This window comes from Sinohyriopsis cumingii, chromosome 17, assembly GCF_028554795.1.
Source record: "Sinohyriopsis cumingii isolate HCF-2022 chromosome 17, ASM2855479v2, whole genome shotgun sequence".
NCBI lineage: Eukaryota > Metazoa > Mollusca > Bivalvia > Unionida > Unionidae > Sinohyriopsis > Sinohyriopsis cumingii.
In genome coordinates this window covers 95,588,632-95,608,837 of record NC_142977.1, presented here as the reverse complement: position 1 = coordinate 95,608,837, position 20,206 = coordinate 95,588,632, and the positions used below count along the sequence as shown (strand labels likewise).

Genomic DNA, 20,206 nt, shown 5'->3' with positions numbered 1-20,206 from the left:
CATTATCTGTACTTTCCCTCTTGAAATCTTTTCTAAGCTAAAATTTAATTGGGCCACAAATTTTTATAGTATTAACTATAAAACTTGAAATTTTGTATAAAGTTTGTTTGTTAAAATCACCATCAAGGTATAATATACATTGCGGTTTAAAGTTACTATTTTTATTAATTTCATCTACTATATTTTTCCTAGCGTTTTGTATTTCCCTACAATTTAAAATAACATATCTTTTATTAAATATACCTATTTTGCACAGCGGACATTTTGGCGGTACTCTGACCATATGCCGTCTCGCTGCAGCCTCTCCTGTCAACCATGCATCATGCATGTATTTGAAGGCGAGGCTTTGTATTTTCAAAGAACCTAGTTGCGACCAGTGCCCCCATGCCCTTTTCCAGTTAACATATAAGTTTTCTCTTTCCACTTTACATTGTGTATTTTTGGTAATGTCATTTCGAATCCATTTATGCGAGAGTTTTTCGTCCAGGTCCCAAAATCCTTTTTTATCCCTATATTTCATTAATAAATCTTTTATACTTTTAAATTTCCTAGGAGTTTCTAATAGTTTCATAACTTTATTGTTTTTATATATACCCTCCCTGTTCCGTAAAATGAAACCAAACCAATATATGTAAATCCCTTCCCAAGGTAATTTCGGGTCGTCATTCAGTCGTTTAAATCTATTTAAAATATTTGTAATTTTTAAAATTATGGGACTTGGTATCCCTATCCCCCCCCCCCCAATTCTCTTGCTTTGTACAGAGTTTCTTTTATTACATAGTGTAGTTTAAAATCCCATATGTAGTTAATTATAATTTTATCTATATTATTAAGTATTATATTACTTATGTTGGTGGACTTCATTATATAGTTTAGGTTTACATACCTGTATGTTTTGGCCACTTGGGCCCGTTCCATTAGACATAGCGGCGTAAGTGCCCAGATATCAACATTCCGTTTTATCTCGCTTTCCATTTTTTTACAGTTATCCTTCTCTTCGTTTTTTCCAAAGCAAACCCCAAGTGCTTTAACGGTATCTTTAAATGCATGGGCTGGTATGGTTGAATGCCTACCACGCCAGTTACCTATCTCTAGTATTTCCGTTTTGTCCTGATTTATTTTAGATCCCGACGCTTGTCCAAATTTTTCATATTCCTTTATTAGGTGCACAAAGGATTTCGGGTCATCTAAAAAGTTGGTGCAATCATCTGCATGTTGTAGCATTTTCACTTCATCTGTAATGTTTGGAACTTTTATACCTTTAATTTCTTTGTTTAGTTTTATGCTAATACTTAGCATTTCGATTGCTATTACATATAATAGCATTGATAGTGGGCACCCTTGTTGCACTGATCTTTTTATGTCAAATTGTTCTGTCATTGCTCCGTTATTTTGTACTCTAGATGTTATATTATTATATAGTATTTTAGTCCATTTTCGGAAAGATTCTCCGAAACCAAGTTTTTCTAAGACTTTCTGTATATAGTTATGCTCAATTCTATCAAAGGCTTTTTCCTGATCAAAAAGTACCATGGCAGCTTTTTGTCCCTTATTTTGTAAATAGTCTATTATTGCGGTTATGTTTAAAATGTTGCTTTGTATATCCCTATTTTTGGGCCCACAAGTTTGATTTATATTAATTATATCCCCTATCCCCTCTTTTAGCCTATTACTTAAAACCCTACTCAATATCTTATAGTCTGTGTTAAGGAGGGAAATGGGCCTCCAGTTTTTCAGATCTTCTCTGTCCCCTTTTCCTTTATATATTAATATAATGATCCCTTCTTTCATTGTTCCTGTCATTTCCTTATTTTTTAAAAATATATTATTATATAACCATTCGAGAATGGGCAACAACTCTCCACAAAATGTCATATAGAATTCTGCAGAGAGTCCATCTCCTCCTGGCGATTTTCCCTTATTCATTGTTTTTATACTTTCTAAAATTTCCTCTTGCGTGATAAAATCATCACAGATTTGTTTAAAATCATGGTTAATTTTCTCACAGGGAATTTTTTCTAAATAATCATCAATTTCACTCCCTGCTATATTTAGTGATTCATAAAGTGTGGCATAATAGTTTTTAATATGTTTCATAATGTTGTCTTTGGTGTTGTTGTTGTGTTGATTTTAATTTTATCTAGAGTTTTATCTCCCCCCATTCTTTTCTCCTCCCTTTTATACAGTCCCTCTGCTTTTCTATATATCCCCGTATATTTTCCTGCCCTGATTTCCCTACCCCTGCTTTCTATTTTATTTATTTCTTCCAATCTGTTTTTTAAATTGGTCTCTATATCATTAGTGTTTAGTTTTTGCAGTTGGTATCTAATCACTTCCCTTTCCATTTTTAGTTTCTTACTTTTTAAATTACAGTGTTCTATCGCTATTTTTTAAAATTTGACTTTCAATTTTTCCCATTCTAACATTATATCTATATTTTCCCTACTTTTAAGTTTATCTATCTCTTTTTTTTGGTATTTTGTATAAAATCTGTATCTTTTAGGATCGAGTTATTTAGCGTCCACCTTCCTTGCCCCCATTTTATTCTAGTTTTAATTGTTATAGTCATATTTATAAGTTTGTGATCAGATATTTTAAAATCAGTTATATTAGTTTCTCTGTGTACATTTTTATCATAATTATTGCAATAAAATTTATCTAAACGGCTTCCTTTATTTATTTTATAATCAAAAGTAAATTGTTTCCTTAATAAATTTTGTACTCTATAAACATCTATCAATTTGTATTTTTTTATAAAATATTCCATATCTGGTTTAATTCTAATGTCATTTGGTGCCAGCTTTCCCTACATATCTATATTTTCTCCCACCCAATTAAAATCACCCTCTATGATAAGGTTTTCTGTAGCATATTTCTCAATGTATTTATTTAAATGTTCTAAAAAAAACTTTCTTCTGTTCCCTGTTAGCTGGCATATATATATTAATTATGTGCATTTCTTCAATTATAATGTGTATCATTCTACCTTTTGAAAATCCCATCTATTTCTACTCTATCCCATGATAATCCCCTTTTATTTTTAATTAACATTGCCACCACCACCACCCTTTAATATCTGTATGTTCATAATCACTAATTAGTAAAATACCGTTCAGGTGACTTTCAAATGTTACTTTTATGTTATCTTTAAATCCATTGTGTATTTCTTGTATAAACAATACGTCATAATTTAAGTCTTTCGGAAATTTGAATAATTTATCTCTATTAATACCATTTACTTTAACAGACAGGAGTTGCAAGTTTTTTCCTTCCATTCCTGTCTCTTACCAGGGTGTTGATTTTTGTTTACATTAATTTACAAGTATGATTTATCAATATAATTTTAAACATAATTTATGTGCTTAGTTGTGAATTTTCGGGGGGGGGGGGCACTGGTTTCCCTATCCCCCTCTGATGAAATTGTACTGTCTAAGGTTTCTATTGCACTTGTGACTGTTGTTTGGATCGTGATTTCCGTATCTGTTTTGTAAGTTTGTATAGATTCCATTTCTTTGTGTCCGGTGTCTTCCTCTATTTCTGTGTCATTTTCTGTATCAGTTTCTGATTCAGTCTGCCCCTTTGCTTCCCCCTCGCTTTCGTTTTCTGGGTCTTCTTCTTCTTGTATTTCTTGTATTTCTACTTCTGTGCTTTTCTTTCCCTGTTTGTTCTTTTTCCTTCGTGATAGTGATTTTTCCTGGGGTGATATTACATCCGAGTTTCTTTTCGCCCTCCTCCTCTTAGGCATCGGCGTCGACGTCAGAGGGGTCGCTATCTGGAGGCTGTCTTCTAGTTGTGTGTTCTCTTCTCCTAGAACGTCAAACCTATTTCTTGTTACTATCTCCTCTTCATTTTGCACGCCTGCTCTTGAGGTTTTATTTGGACTCAGGTAGCCCTCCCACTCTAGGGTCCTGTGTCCTTCTATTTTCGTAATGTCAAGGTCAGGGAGGGTTTGTATTCCTTCTTCTTTTTCCTTTTCCTCCCTGATTTGCTTTATCAGGTTTAAAATTTCGTCCTGTTGTTTTTGTTGTTGTTGCTGTTGGGGTGGAGTTTTCTGCCCTTGGCCTGCCGCTTGGCTGGCATAGGTATTCTCCTGTTGTTTTGGTCTTTCTATTCCCCCTTGGCAGTCTCTGGGACCGTGCCCTTTTTGGTGGCACAGGGGGCAAACTCTATCCTGTTCGCTCCCCCTGTACCAGGTTTTTAGACGGAAGCCCAGAACGTAGAGAAAGATCGGGATTTTCTTAGCGTCTTCCCGACTTACATAGATGAGTCTGTTTCCAGACTTTATGGGGGCAAATCCCCATACCGTCGCCATTTTGTGAGTTATAACTGTTACTCCTGTCTTCTTTTTAAGTTTCTCCACCAGCTCCTGGCTGTTTACTTCCATGAGAAGCCCCATTACATTGACTTCTGTTAGTCTTGGTTCCATGGTCCTGATGAATGGTGCTGTCTTGTAAACTCTGGCTATCATCCCCTTTATATTAAGATCTTCTTTCAGTAAAGGTTCCCCTCTTTTCGGGTAGACTACGTACTTGCCTAGTCCGCCGTTTTGTAAGGCTTTGATCTTGCCTATGTCTACTCCCATAGTGTGGAGCCCCATCAAAACTTCACTTTGTCTTGGTGGGTTGGTGGCACAGTCAAAGTCGATGGTTTGGCACCCAGCCGGGTGATTGACAATCATTCTGTTGTCTTCGTACACTGTATGGAAACATTGCCGGATCTTGGATCTGACTGGAGCGGTTTGTCCTTCTTCTTGATCCATTTTTTTTTCCTTTTTGTGCAAACTATTGTATATGGGTTGCACACTACTATTAATGCAAAATAAATCTTCCCTATTTGATTTCGTTGTTTTAGAGCCGGTCAACCCCCTCTAATTTTGTCTAACTCTTACAGAAATACTCATTTACAAGTGGCTTTCCAGGAGTTATTGCTTTAACATTCCAGCACGATGTTTCACAATTACTGAAGTTTCTAGTCTAAATTACTCAATTAAATTTGGATTGAAATGGTGACCTCACCCTCTCTCATTTCCGATTGGATATCGATTATGCCCTGTTCTATTCAACTTAGCAGACACTGCTCTGGTCGTCTGACAACGTGGTGAGATTTACAATGCCAATAACGGTCCTTTGTTCTTGAACAAAGCTTTCAACGTCGACGTGTGATTTTTGACACCCAACAAAGCTGGCTTTCCTAACAATTACGAACAGGACCACTATAGCCGCGGGGTCTAACATATACACATGGCTTCTAACCAATTCCTTTGTTCTTAACTTACGTAATCGCGGGCAGGCAACGTGATAGTTGTAAATTTCCAGTCAGTGCAATATTATCTAAACACATCAAGAGTATGTTGCATGCCAGCAGGATTATCTGCGACAAGTATGGTGTCATCAGCGTATAAAAGAGACATAACATTTATTACATTTATAAAGTCCGTATGTTTCGAGGGTACAGCGTAACCTCTACACCCATTTTCTAGTAAGAAAGATTCAACATCATTTAGGAGCCATGAGAACAATATTGGAGATACGTTTTTCCCTTTTCTGACACTTTTATCTCAAATGAAAACCTCCGTACAATTCATTATTTACACAGACACATGATTTGATATCGTTATAAATACTCAGGATAACATTAAAACACTTTTCCCTGATGCCTACCACATACAGTTTACGTTACAATCCAACTTTCCATACATTATCAAGGCATTTTTAAAGTCAAGAGAAGTACACAAATGTATTTTTAGCTATATCCAATAAATTACATTTAAGGATGTGCAATAGAAAGATATTGTTTATTGTAAATAACCATTCTCGAATCCAGCTTGTGTCTCAGAGTGAAATTCATTATCGTCAAAGATTTTCAATTTACTATAGCTGTGAAAACTTTACCAAAAAAGCCACCTAAAGAAATAGGTCCATATTTTGATATCGGTTCTGTCACCTTTATTTTTAAAAATTGGCATGATAACACCTTTGGTACAACCGTCTGGTACGAAACCAGTATTCACGATCATATTTAACTGTTTTGCATTCACTTTTGAAATTTTATTAATTAAGCATTTTACATATTTATTTACAGTACTATCAGTTGAAATGGCTTTATTATTTTTTATATTGTTAAAAACATTTAATAGTTTTTCAGCTGCAGTTGGGTCATTCAGACTAGAGTTTTCAACAACATCCGCCACTTGCACCGTTTCAGTTCTCATTATCTGTGTCTGCCGAGTTTATTTCTTTAAAATATTCAAAACATTCTTGAAATGCAATAATTTGAAAGGGTCTTTTCTTACCGACATTATTTATCATATTCCAGTATTCCAGTATGATTGCTTCTAAATTGGTATGTTAAAGCGCGATAAGGGTAAGTTTCTGTATGAACTACCATGAGTACATCTACGTGACACTTATCTCTCACTCTAACCGGAGTTATGTGTTTACTACCATGAGTGCATCTACGTGACACTTATCTCTCACTCTAACTGGAGTTATGTGTTTACTACCATGAGTACATCTACGTGACTCTTATCTCTGACTCTAACTGGAGTTATGTGTTTACTACCATGAGTACATCTACGTGACTCTTATCTCTCACTCTAACTGGAGTTATGTGTTTGCTACCATGAGTACATCTACGGGACTCATATCGCTCACTCTAACTGGAGTTATGTGTTTACATCTACGTGACACTTATCTCTCACTCTAACTTGAGTTATGTGTTTACCACCATGAGTACATCTACGTGACTCTTATCTCTCACTCTGACTGGAGTTATGTGTTTATGGTTTCTTGCAAAGTCTTGTATTATTATCGGACATCTTAGAAACTAATGTTTGTATCTGTGAAGGTTATTTTATGGTCTGCACGCCATGATCGTTTGGTGTGTTTATCATTTATTCTACAGCTGAAAAGAAGCATTCATTATTTGTATTTTGAACGTTAAGACATGCACGTTTATTTTATTTTCAATTCTTGTAATTTTATATCTGATTTGCAACTTCTATTTGCATATAATGTTAAATAATTTATCATTTTTGTTGGGACTACACGGTGCCAGCTTAGATTGTATCGCTATCTTTGGACGATAAGCAGAAAATGATTAATATTATCTCATTCCTTGATTTTTTTTATAGGAAACTTGGTAAATTCCTCCTTGTTCTAGTCCCTCTATTGGGCGTCCCGTACATTGTCTTTGCTGCATATCACCACGGACTGGATCCTAACATTGACATCATTCACCTCTACTGCGAGATGTTCTACAATTCCTTCCAGGTAACCAATCAAACCTAACACGCACTTAGAACTTACAGTCAGTCACACGGAAAACAGCGAGAAACACGTTTCGTATATATGTATAAGTAGCCACATAATAGCAAACACACACACACACACACACACACACACACACACATATATATATATATATATATATATATATATATATATATATATATATATATATATATATATATATATATATATATATATATATATATATATATATATATATATACCTACACACACACATATACACACACATATATAGACACACACATACAAACACACACACACAATCTTGTAGGGGGGCAATAACAAAACAGATCCATAAACGTTTTGAGCTATCTTTACAGAGTTTTGTGGATATCCTGGAGTATAACGATTTAACTTAAGCACTTAATGTTTACCTTATATCATACACACGTACATTACGACCTAAAAATTAATTTACCATTTAAATATCAAGGAAACTTTCAATAACGAACATGCTGAACATGTATGTAATGATGTCCTACCATACAGCATTTTCTAAATTTATCCAACTCATTATAACTGATGTAAAAAAAAAATCCTAAAGACGTAACATATTTGATCAGTTTTAGAAACTGCCTGAGGAAAAAACAACTCTAAAAGAGGACTATATATGGAAGCAATGTCAAGTTGAAAGAAGATGCATTTATAGTTGTTCATAGATTTCCACCACCCGAAACAGGTCAGCAAATATGTTGGACAAAAATATTTGTACACTCTGCAATAATTCCACAGAATTAACAAAACCATGGTGGATCTATCAAAGAACAGGAGAAAAATATTTTTGTCAAATCCATGCTTTTAGGCACATCAAAAATGTTTGGGGAAAAAAAGATGGAATTCACAAATTTAACAGCATCTGGATATACGTCATTTTGTTCTATGTTCTTTGATGCCTGAAATGCATACGCTTAAACATCCTCTCCGACGAATGGTGGCAATTTTGTATAAAATACGACTGTAACAGCCTCTGAAGCATTTAACACGAGAGTTCTGCAACATTTCTATGATTTTAATTTGAACGTCAATTATAAAGTGGCAAACTTTGTTAGTTTCAACGGAAGAAAAACAAGGTAGTGAAAAACAGCTGAAGAACTGTTTTTATCTTGCACGCTGAAATACGTTGTTGTCAGATGGGATTTGCCTCGTTTTTATTTCCTATTCAAATCTGATACATTATATTTTGGAAAATTGAGTTCCACGTGCATATGTTCTTAATGTACTGGGGATATGTATTGTTGTTAATATTATTTTTGTCATAACAGTCCAGGTTCGAAAGCATATCTTGGATCGTACACATATATATATATATATATATATATATATATATATATATATATATATATATATATATATATATATATATATATATATATATATATAGACTTAGCCTTTGTGGACAAAACAATCGTAGCACACTGAGAAAGCCTCTCAAAAAATCTTATCATTACAAAAAAGCATTTAATTATTTAAAAATATATATCACATTATGTCAATAACAAATATTTTATGATGCAAAGACCACACATGCAAAGTAAAAGTTCTGCTTCCCATTTAACAAAATATTCTAGTTTTATATTAAACGTCAAAATATCTCAGTTTTAGTATTTGTGAACCAGCAATTTATTTCTACCGTGTAGATACTCAATGATTATAAATAGAAACATTCACGAAAATTAAATTTCAATCACTATGACAAGACAGTGTTCAGATGTTTCAAAACCCAAAATTCACTTATAATCTCTAGCTATAGCGACAAATCGTACGTAATGTGAATTAACCCGTTTCCAGACAGTAAACGTTCCTTTATCCTTTGATATTTTATCAGATTTTCTGCTCACTCAGTTTCTATCTGATATGTTCAACTGTTTGTAACCCCTGAACCAAGGTCGGCATAACACATTTATAAATTTAAAAACAAAAACAAAAAACGATTAAATGTTTTTAAGGAATCTTCATCCTAATATGTTTTATCTTCAGAAACATATCTTACTGTCATTTTTGTCTTCCGCGCCGATAAATGTGAGAATTACTTCAAAAGAAAGCATATGTATCACAAAATAATGCGGCCACAAGTGCAAACACCAGGTACAAATGTCAGAACCATCTGACCCAAAGTCTTCCAGTGACGATCATTAAGAAAGTTCTTGCACGCTAACACCATTCAAGTAGCTAGTTTTTTTCAAACAGATAATGCATACAAAAGTAATATTCAACATTGTATCAAGACCTTGTTTGTTTGCAAATGTACCCAGACTCTTTAGTAAACACAGCTGAGACAAGGCTAACTTAACGCTGAAATTGCGAAAATATTGTGAAGATATTGTTTTCTTACGCCGTGAGAAGACCCTGAATTTCATATCCCAACCTTAGGGAGAATTTTTGATAATACATAAAATGATATACAAAAGCAATACGTTTGTAATGGCCACCTTTAATGTACGAATGATCTTTCAATAGATCAATGTCTACAACCTAATTCAGAACTGAAAATCCATTAGGTTATTTCAACAGTGTCGTTCCTCTTTTATTAATCCGTTGGCAAGCATGCTTGAGACCTATTCTTACTCCAGTTTTCCTACAAAAATACATCTGCTCAAAACGGTGTTATTTGGATTGGATTTTCCAGATAAAACACGCGTATATAATCAATATTTTTCTGAAGCACTTGTGTTTTTTTAGACCACATTTCAGGTTTACAAAGAGTAAACTATTACTCTTCGGGTAGAGAAGTTAGAAGAATAAGTCCTTCATTTCTTAGAAAATCCTCTAAAGCTGGAGATGCAATGACCTTAATAATCACAAATGTATCTATGAAAGACGTCCGTGTCAGTCGCCGAGCATGTAGAACAGTCAACAAATGTATAATCCTTTACCAGTCTTATCTTTCGTCTGCAGCATTAGGGAAAGGCATAATTCACTGAAATGTGATTCTCCAATCGCCTTGAATATAGTTCTTCAATAGTTAATTTTGCTAGTTGTGTTACATCACTGATATCTGTATAAATGTCCAATTGATACCGTATATTTTCATTTCAGGGATTTCTCCTGTCATTAATATATTTAGAAATGTCAAATTAATACCAGACAATTTCATTTCAGGGACTTCTCCTATCATTATTGTTCTGTTTTCTGAATGGGGAGGTAAGTAAAATATCAACAAAAACTATTTAAAAAAGCTTCCTCGAAAACAACAAATCTTATCAGTCAGACAATCAATGTCTGTCTGTATGTATATATGTCTGTCTGTTTGTCTGTACGTATTTACGTACGTAGGTACGTATATATCTGTGTACGTACGTGTGTTTATGTATGTATGTATGTATGTATGTATGTATGTATGTATGTATGTATGTTCTATTGACTACCGCAGATGTGTGGCCAGCTGTCTGGTAAAAGAAGATCTATTTTTTATGCGATATAAATGTGGTGCTTAAGAACATCAAATGTATGCACCAAATTGTGTGTAACTTGAAAGCAGGAAATGAGAAACGTAAAATAGCGCTTGTGTATGTTATATCGAGTTTCTCCATTTTGCAACGTCCTCATTAGAAAACTATGATGAGAAGTCGCTTTATATAGACACTTCATGTGCTGAATAAGGTGGCAGTTGCTGCATTTAAAACTAGACATGGTTTCACCACACAGTTTAAACTTTAATGTACGTCGACTGCACAACATCTTCCAGTTTACGTAAACGCGCTCTCATCCGGCGAACCCAGACGAAACCACCGACCTTGGCTGGGCAACAAGATATCGTTGCTTGTGTCAAACTAGGACAGCAGAGATGTGAAATGAGCGTTAGGGCTATAGACATATAATAGTGCTTCATAGCTACGAGCTGAATCCGGGATGGGATTGGCATTCTTTATATGTTATGAAATTAGACAAAGACAGTCTTATAATTCCATTTTATATCGAAATTGGTAAGTATTCGTGTATCGACTCGACAAGATGTGTTTGGGCGGCGATATCAATAATCTACTGTAATTTAGAGCACATAGGGAACTGAGTTGTATACATCACATGGTTAGCATCATGATAATAATGAACGGTACTAAAAAAAATCATTTTGGGCAAGAAATAATCCTTGTTCAGGACAAAACGCAAGACGTTTTCGCTTTGGATTATTAGCCAATCAAATTTCGCCTGTTGTGTCACCTGGGATCGAATTATAACAATAAAAGAGGGCCTTATTGAATTCTCCGTTCTTAGATATCGAGAACAGTATACTGTTATCTGCTCGCAGTCAATTAATTTGAACTTAATTATCAAACAATCAAATTGCTAAAATTTCAATAAATTATTTAAATCATGTATTATGTAAGAAAGTGTTTGTGGTCACTTTTATTTGGCAGCAAGGTTCTGGAACTTTGGTAGATTCATCCTCCTAAACAATACTCTGACAGAAATGTTTTGTTTGTAACGATGATAAGTATTTTGCATTTCGCTGCCAAAAGAAGACAATTATGTTTGCTATAGATTTTTTTGTCAACCAGTGGATACATTTCAGTGACTGATAAGTATCAGATTGAATTGAAAAAAGGACTGGGTTTTTTTTTCCCCTACATAATAAAACACATTCTTGGCTTTATCAAGCCGAGGAAGTGAGAGCTAATTGCCTTTCCCAAGGACACGCCTCCTGGCCGGGGCGGGTTATTGAAACCGCTACTCTTGGATTGTGAGTCCACGCTCTACCAAGTGAGCTACCACTCCTTCATATAATGAGGATAAATACTTTCAAACTGTTTATTCGCTGGCATAAATTTGGCCTTTCGTAACACTTCTAATACAAAAGTCAAGGAAGAAATCATTTTGTTTTTTTAATTTATTGAAACGTTTTGTTAGTCTTATGGATGACGATATACAATAACAATAAAACAATAACTATAGACAGCATCCGAATTAAAAAAATTAATAATAAATCGAATGATCGCTATCATTCATACGATGAATCGAGGGACCGAGTTTACCTATTCAGTACAATGGACAATACAAACAAACTGTTCACTTCACGCGTTCCGACTTGTACCTGTGAAAAGGAAGTAGCAAATCAAGTTCACACTTGGACAACAGTGAATAATCTTGTCTTTAAGCCAATCATCATCTCAGTATAAATTAACACCATTGTACTATTTTATTGTCTCACCATTAAAACCAAAATGTCAATTAAATTTAATTTACGAATTCTTAGGTGCTGTAGTTTTCCCTTCGATGAAAAATAAGTATAACTTATTTTTCCTTGAACTCAACAGAGTACTGATTAGTTCAGAGCAATTCTGACAATTCTTTGGGGGTTCTCGGCTGTTTTTATAAATAAATAAAAATGAACAAATAGGACACAGTAGAGAAGAAGAAATGTCTTATTCTGGCAAATGACATTCAAAAATTTAATAAAATTCTAAGCAAGTGAAAACATCCAGCTCATGTAGAAATAAATTATGTAAGGACAAAAATAAAACAATAAAGCAGAATATGTTGTCATTGCAAGATATACAATATGTTCATTCCACATTTGGATTGTATACAATACAATACTTTTATATTTGCATTGCCATATAGAACTTCTGATATCTATTACAGCCTATACACGCGAAAACCTTACGATAGTAAAAGAAATTACTTCTCAGGTTCCAGTTTTAAAAAAACTGGGATCATATTTCTGCCGTTTCTTTCTTCCCCGACAAAGGTAACTTGTATACACTCAGCAAACTATTGGCATATAATTTACATGAAAATTATACAACCCACTCACTTTCAAGTTGGACTGTATAATCCTCTATGGACATCAAGATGCACACTTGCACATTGCAAATTTAATCCAGTTTACCTGTAAAATCCTCAGCTTAAAACAAAATAATTTTTTTAAAAACAAAAAAAATAAACACAGTATACACATGCATGTTTGCAAGCTTGGATTTTTTTTTTAAACCCGCAGCAAAAAAGTAATTTTTGCAAATATTAGTCCACAACTAAGTAATGCAAAAGACAGAGCTCGTCTACATAAGTGGATTTCGTTGGTGCAACGCTTTTAAAAATATTAAAGAACCACAATGAAGAACATTTTCGTTATATTAGCTTCGAATTAGTTTTGAGAGATGTGTGAGTGTGTGTGTGTGTGTGTGTGTGTGTGTGTGTGTGTGTGTGATTTGGATTTTTAACGTAGCTTTAAAAATAATCAGTCATATCGCTACGATGTCTGTAGTGTGGCAGCTTATAGTGATGTCTAGCACTGGGGCATCATGCCGCAGACATGTATCATGATGTTCCACCTAGTGAAATTATCCTGACACCAGGCCGACCAGTTCTAACACTAACCTCTTAATGCTGAGCACCTATCGAGGCATCTGTTAGTACCATTTTTATATATAAGGGATCGAACCCACGACCTCTCGCGTCCGAGGCGGACGCTCTAACCACTAGGCCACCGGATCGGTACAGTTTTGAGAGATAGTGAAGTTTAAATAACTATCATGTTGGGTACAGTGTTTAAAAAAGAAAACAAAACATAAACAAGTGAAAGAAAATAAAATAAAAACATATAAGTATATGATGAAGACCGAGAAAGTTATGTGTGTGGCCACTTTGTATTCTGCCAGAACTGTCCAATCTTGAAAATAAACCTTACAAAAAAGTGGTGAAGAAAATAATTTTCTAAGTGTCTTTTGAAAATAGACCTTTTTTCTAAATAAAAAATGACGCCAGATCCACTGCATTTAACGCTGTTATAATTATTTTGGTCGATCGTGTTTACCTGTCGGACAATTACTTGAGGTCGCGCCATCCCTGCTGCTGTTTTGTTATTCAAAGACCTATACGATATCGTGATCGAGGATCATGCAAATTTATTGTTATAAATCCGTGTGAGGTAACTTGTGTTTTTTTTAAAAAACTTCTAAACTTAATCATAATCATATCCCCTGAACACCAAGTCTGATAAATATTTTGCAAAGTATGTGTATCAACTCCATTAAACACAACTAAAATATACAGTTATTTTTTTATCACTTTAGTTATTTGTGTATATTGCTGAGTAACATAAATCACATCAGTATTTTTATGTCTGCCTCTAGAAAATTTTCTAGCTTGATTTGATTGTTTGTCCAGCATTATATCGTCATACACTACAAGATTATTAATAAATCCATCGAGGTGGGGCTTCATCGATATCAGTGATGAAATCAAAAATATCATTACCGTCTTCATCCAACAATTTTGCGTTTTCATTAAAATCTTTAAGCACATCATAACATTGTTGATCATCTACAGATGGTGCCACCAAATACAACTTATCCCACTTTAACTATCTCATTATCAAATTAAGCAACAATTGCGTCTTACCAGACCCAGATGGACCTATGATAATTGCTCTGATAGAATTTGGTAGTGCTGGATGATGTTTGACTGGTTCTTGCTTTCGTGTCGCTGAAAAATCGGTAACATCCATGTGATACAAATTTTAATAAATTATATGGATTTATATTGCGTTCGATGCAGAACACCCACTCTAACAAGTGGATTTACAACAATAATAACGAAAAATAATAAACGTGCACTTACAGGCAAATGTATAAAATGTGGCACAAAAAATATAAGTTTATTCTCCTTAAGTCAGGATGCAAAGTGTTTGGTGGAGATATCGCTGCTTCAGTTTTAAATTACCAGGAGATACATGGGCTAAATATCCTGGCGAGAAACACCTTCCAGGATGTAATTGTTGCGGTCCTGGCACTGGACTTGATATTCGACTTGACGAAAAAAAATTCAATCAAAACCTGGAGAGTATCCAATAAATTCAATTGATCAAGCATGTCATGTGCATGATGTAGCATATCAAAATTAAGATCCTCAACAACGACACATTGAAGATGTTAAGTTGATTCACTCGTTAAATTCCATAAAAAATTAATCTCTCAGAGAAAAACTTGCTAGCTTCCTAGTAAAATCTGTGATGAAAAGTAAACTAGGACCCGGTAATTAATCAACCGATTATTATAATGGAATCGGTTTATTATAGCCCAAGAGGATATTGGAAAAGTAGAGCAGCAATTAGTAAACTTACTGATGCAGCAAATGTCACAAGTTCAGTTGCTGAAATTTTTTAAGCACGGCAGGCAATATGGCAAATTTATTTACCACCACCTAAACAAATTCAGTATGCACATTTTGATGTCAGCGCTCCCAATGAAGTTCATCAAGCAGATATTTTTTTTTTCACACGATACCGTTAAAACTGGTAGACGTCAATCACGCACATACAAATATGCGTTGACTATCGTTGACGTTGCAAGTAAATATAAAGAAGCAGAACCATAATCAACTATGACAGCAACTGGAGTTGGATCTGCATTTGAACGAATTTATCATCGAGGATCCGGACCACGAAGTTTTTCTACGATGGCCACATCTACTACAGGTTGATCCTGGCAAGGAATTATTTGGTGCAGTATCATCTCTAATGAAAAAATATAACGTCAAAATCAGACGAGGACATACCGCAATTCATCGCAATCAGGCAATTGTTGAACGATTTAAATCAATACTAGCTGAGCGATTGTTTGGATATCAATATACAAAGGAAATAATTTAGAAAGACAAGAGATATCGTGAGTGGGTTGCAATATTACCAAGTGTAAATGCTGCGTTAAATGATGCAATTACTCGTGTAATTTCTATGAAACACATCAATGCAATCATAAAAAAGATATGCCAATACAACGACATGATTTTTTAAAACAACCAGTACTAGGTAATCTGACTGTAAGATATTTATATGAACCTGGTGAACTTGAAAAAGGTGAGGAAAAAAGAGCAACTGATCCTATTTGGAGTGTGACGACACATAAACTTTTCTGCGTGGTTACATCTACGGGTCGACCTGCAGTCTACAGATTGGATTGAATTGCTCCTCAACGTGGATTTATATGCGAACAATTGCAAGTAATTCCTGAATATACTCAATTACCACCGCATTCACTTTTATGAACTGGCGCCTCGACTTCGATTACATTCAAAACAAGTCAGCATCACATTTTCGCGTGTGTGACTGAGATTATTATCAATTCTATCGACAGTAAATTGTCTTGGATCATTATTCGAATACTGCCACAACATTACTGTGCTACAGCTCGCACAATGATTTTTCTGTCGTTGTTTTAATGTCATGATAAATTCAACATCGAGATCAAAGTCACGCTTAATTTTTTGTCACACCGTTCATAACTAATCAATTTTTTCTTGCTATATCATTATGAATAACATCGCTATTACCAGCAGTTTATGTAACGTCTATACTAATCCTTCGCAGCTGAGATATTCTTTTGACTCGAGTCACTGCAAGATAAACTAAATTTGACCTTTCGATACGATCATCAAAAATCCAAATATTTGTATCAGAAATAGTTAATCCTTGTGACGAATGAATCGTTATAGCATACCCTACCGTCCATGCAGTTTTTCCATTGTTAGCGCGCTTTCAACAACATTAACAGGAACTCAAACAATATAATTTAATACAAGATTTTGTTTCCTTAACTCTGTCAAGAGCCTGGAATTTCAACTTCGGTATTTTTCCGTCGAGTATCTGCTGGTCGATAGCACAATGGTAGAGGTAGATCTGAATTTTGTTCTTTATGTAACAGGAAATAATTGTTGTTGAAGTGTATCTCGAACTATCTTTCTACTTGCAACTATCAAATCATCTGATCTCCACACTTTCAGAAATAGCATTCATAGGAGTTTCTGGAATTACTGCACGTATTACCTCACACTGAATCTTATTTGGTTGTAGTCTGATTAATTTATTAAGCTCTCTTAATTTTGGATCAAGCTCTCTATCGTCATCAGTTATTTCTTCGTAGTAATCAACAATGTTTTAGCCATTCATGCGGGGAGAGTCCAACAAAAGGTGTAGGTTGACCATGATAGCCACACATTATTACAGTAGTATTTTTCGTCAACATTCAGTCTAGAAATATGTTTAACGTTTCTAATGAAACGGTACATATTTCATCCCAGATAATAATCCTTTTAATATATTTCTTTCCCATTCGTTCAGGAGTCCATGTATCTCTCTTCCATCCGAAAAAGCTGTGATAAGTATGAGATTTTACACCTCGCTGTTTCATTTCTCTATCGAATATATGAGTCGGCGTTAATACAACCATATCAACACAGTACTTAGTACTGCGATGAAATAATTCAATGACACGTGTCGTCTTTCCTGATCCACCTAGTCTGTGAAGATAAACTGTTTTATGTTTGGTAACAGGATCAAATACCGATGGTGATGATGATACTGTTTCTTGAATATTTTCACAATAAGTATTTTTACACTCGACATCAGCTGTTTCATCATAACCGTGTAGTTGGGTTTTTTTCCATTCTCCATCAATCCCATGATGATTCATTACCGATATTTAGTTGTTTTAGCCAATCAGAATGTTTCTTAACGATATAAAATAAATCCGTCGCTACTCTAACGGTTAATTTAGGGAATCTGATCACCATCGACAATATATTTATTGAAACATACGCGAGCATCGAATATCATAATTGAGTATACTGTGGTGATTCACCTTCACTATAACTCACAGTTGTACCTAATTTAGTTCCATCTGACAAGAAAGCTGTTTCGCGGCTGATAAATGTATTTTTCTTCATTGTATTGGCAATGATAAAATCTAAATCTAATAACTAACCTACAAGAGCTTCGTTTATGATCACGTGAACCACCCTGCGTTAACTTACCAATTATCTTTCTATGGAGATCCTTTGCTAGTTTATTTTCATAGTCAATCTTATCTTCATCCTCAAATGAATCCAAAGATATTTTAGTTTCTTCTGGTAACCAAACTTGTTTTTGTGGACGATACGACATTAATATTTCACTCACGGTCAATAAAGATAAAATCTTTGAATCAAGCGTGTACGGTAATAATACTGTCGGTGCCCACATTTTTTCTGAAAAGTGTTTACCAAACCAAACCAAACATAAAAAATAATATGAAGATTTTCAGCAAACTTAAATTACGTTATTCGAGCAAAACCCGATACATCAAAATCTAGTAGAGGTCCATTTACTGAAACTCGAATCATCATATGTGTTGAATGTCCAAATCTCTTTAAGTACTCAGAACATTCTCCCATTCCAAGAAACCTTCCTGGATAACACGCTGCCATATCAAGTGATATCATATTTTTACAATGGTATCTGGTATTTCGTAATCCACCGTATCCATATTCAACACAACTTAATATCACATCATCGAGAAAATCAGACTTAGTCGGTTTTCACGAATTTTCCTCTCTGGCGTAATGAGCCGCGACTGATGGAATAGTAAAACAATTACTGAGTAATTGATATCGTCGTTGGTTTATTTCAACGCAAAATCTTTAATTTCGTATGAAGAAATACTGTTCGATAAATCTCACCATTAGGTCTTACAAACTGATAAAATCTGCTTTTTTCTTCGATACAAAGAATTCTGTCAGGTCTTTTTGAATCACTATCATATTCAGTCTTGAAACAACCACACAGATACAGGATCACTTTTGCTAATCTTATTAATAAAATCAAATATATATCCTTGATAAAATTTGACTGTTCTATCTCGTGGAAATATTGTTACTGCATTTGTCCAAGGATGTGCGTTATGAGCAATGATATTTATTGGAGCTCCTTTTGATTTATATTCGATTCGTTCAAAACCTCTTCTGCTATTGTTTTTACTGTTATTGGAAATTTTAGTTCCTTTCCGAGTTTAACAACATCTTTGATATATGCTCAGAAAATTTTGACTGATTCAGCCCATTTGTTTATTTTTCTTACGTCGTCGATCTGTTAGTTTATTTCCTCGTATCGCGTTTGTGAAGTGGTCTATTACTCGTTCGGCTACACAATTCAACTTCGAGAATTTCATCGGCATAAGATCATTAACTCTAGGTTTATCATTTATCGATATATTGCATAAATAAATACGCTCGTTCATGATACAGTCTGTCAGTATCAGTCAATATTCCTGGTCTGATTTTTTTTACTGTAACATTTCCAATGCTGCGAATGCGTGGTAAATATGTATTAGGCAATGAATATCGTGTTATTAAATTACTCGAAGACGCAATGAAAAATTCATTACTTTATATACCATTACCAGAGAAAGTTCTTCCTCTTGCTCGTGCGATTAAAAATGTTAAAAATATATTATCTGACGAATGCGAAAAATGAATGTTATTATTAGTCGTACAGTTGTACTAGATACTCTTCTTTTGGAAGATGAATCTTGGAAAGATGAGTCTTTGAAAGATGAATCTTTGAAAGATGAAACTAATTCCTCTTCAGAAGACCAAGAGATTCCGCAATGGACTGTCCATTTTCACATTTAGCTAATTCTGTTTGGAGATTTTTGTGGCATAACTTTTCACACTAAGATTTTTATCTGCAGCACATAATTCTTTATATAAATTTGTTTTATTCTTAATTTTATTTTCTTTCAGCATCAATAGTTTTATTTAACTCCTGATGTTTAACATTGATATTAAATAATTTTGTTAGTTTTTTAGTTTCATTTTTTGCAGTATCAATGGATTTATTTAACTCTTGATGTTTAGCTTTAATATTGGATAATTCTGTTTCAAGTTTTTTATTTTTTTTATATAAATCTGTTTTATTCTTAAATGCATTTCTAGCAGCATTAATATCCTCATTAAGCTTTCGAAATTATGCAGTGATATCCTTATCTTTAGTTGTTCCAGCTCTACCGACGGGAAACCTTTTATTTGTATGTGATCTTTCTTAAAATTGTATACACACAATTTGAACCAATATGGTACATATTAGCAATTTTCGGTGGTGATTCACTTCCACGTAGGTTTATTTTTTTTCATCATCCATAGACAGG

The 20,206-nt window shown here is 34.2% G+C and overlaps 1 protein-coding gene across 1 annotated transcript in view; it reads left to right on the top strand.

The window, feature by feature from the left end:
• Window positions 1-20,206, top strand: part of LOC149779475 (parathyroid hormone 2 receptor-like) — a 153,159-nt gene that overhangs the window by 114,677 nt on the left and 18,276 nt on the right. The window contains exons 11-12 of the mRNA XM_089940164.1: window positions 7,133-7,271; window positions 10,410-10,451. Of these exons, the coding sequence (XP_089796290.1) occupies window positions 7,133-7,271; window positions 10,410-10,451 (181 nt within the window). The remainder of the gene's footprint in view (window positions 1-7,132; window positions 7,272-10,409; window positions 10,452-20,206) is intronic.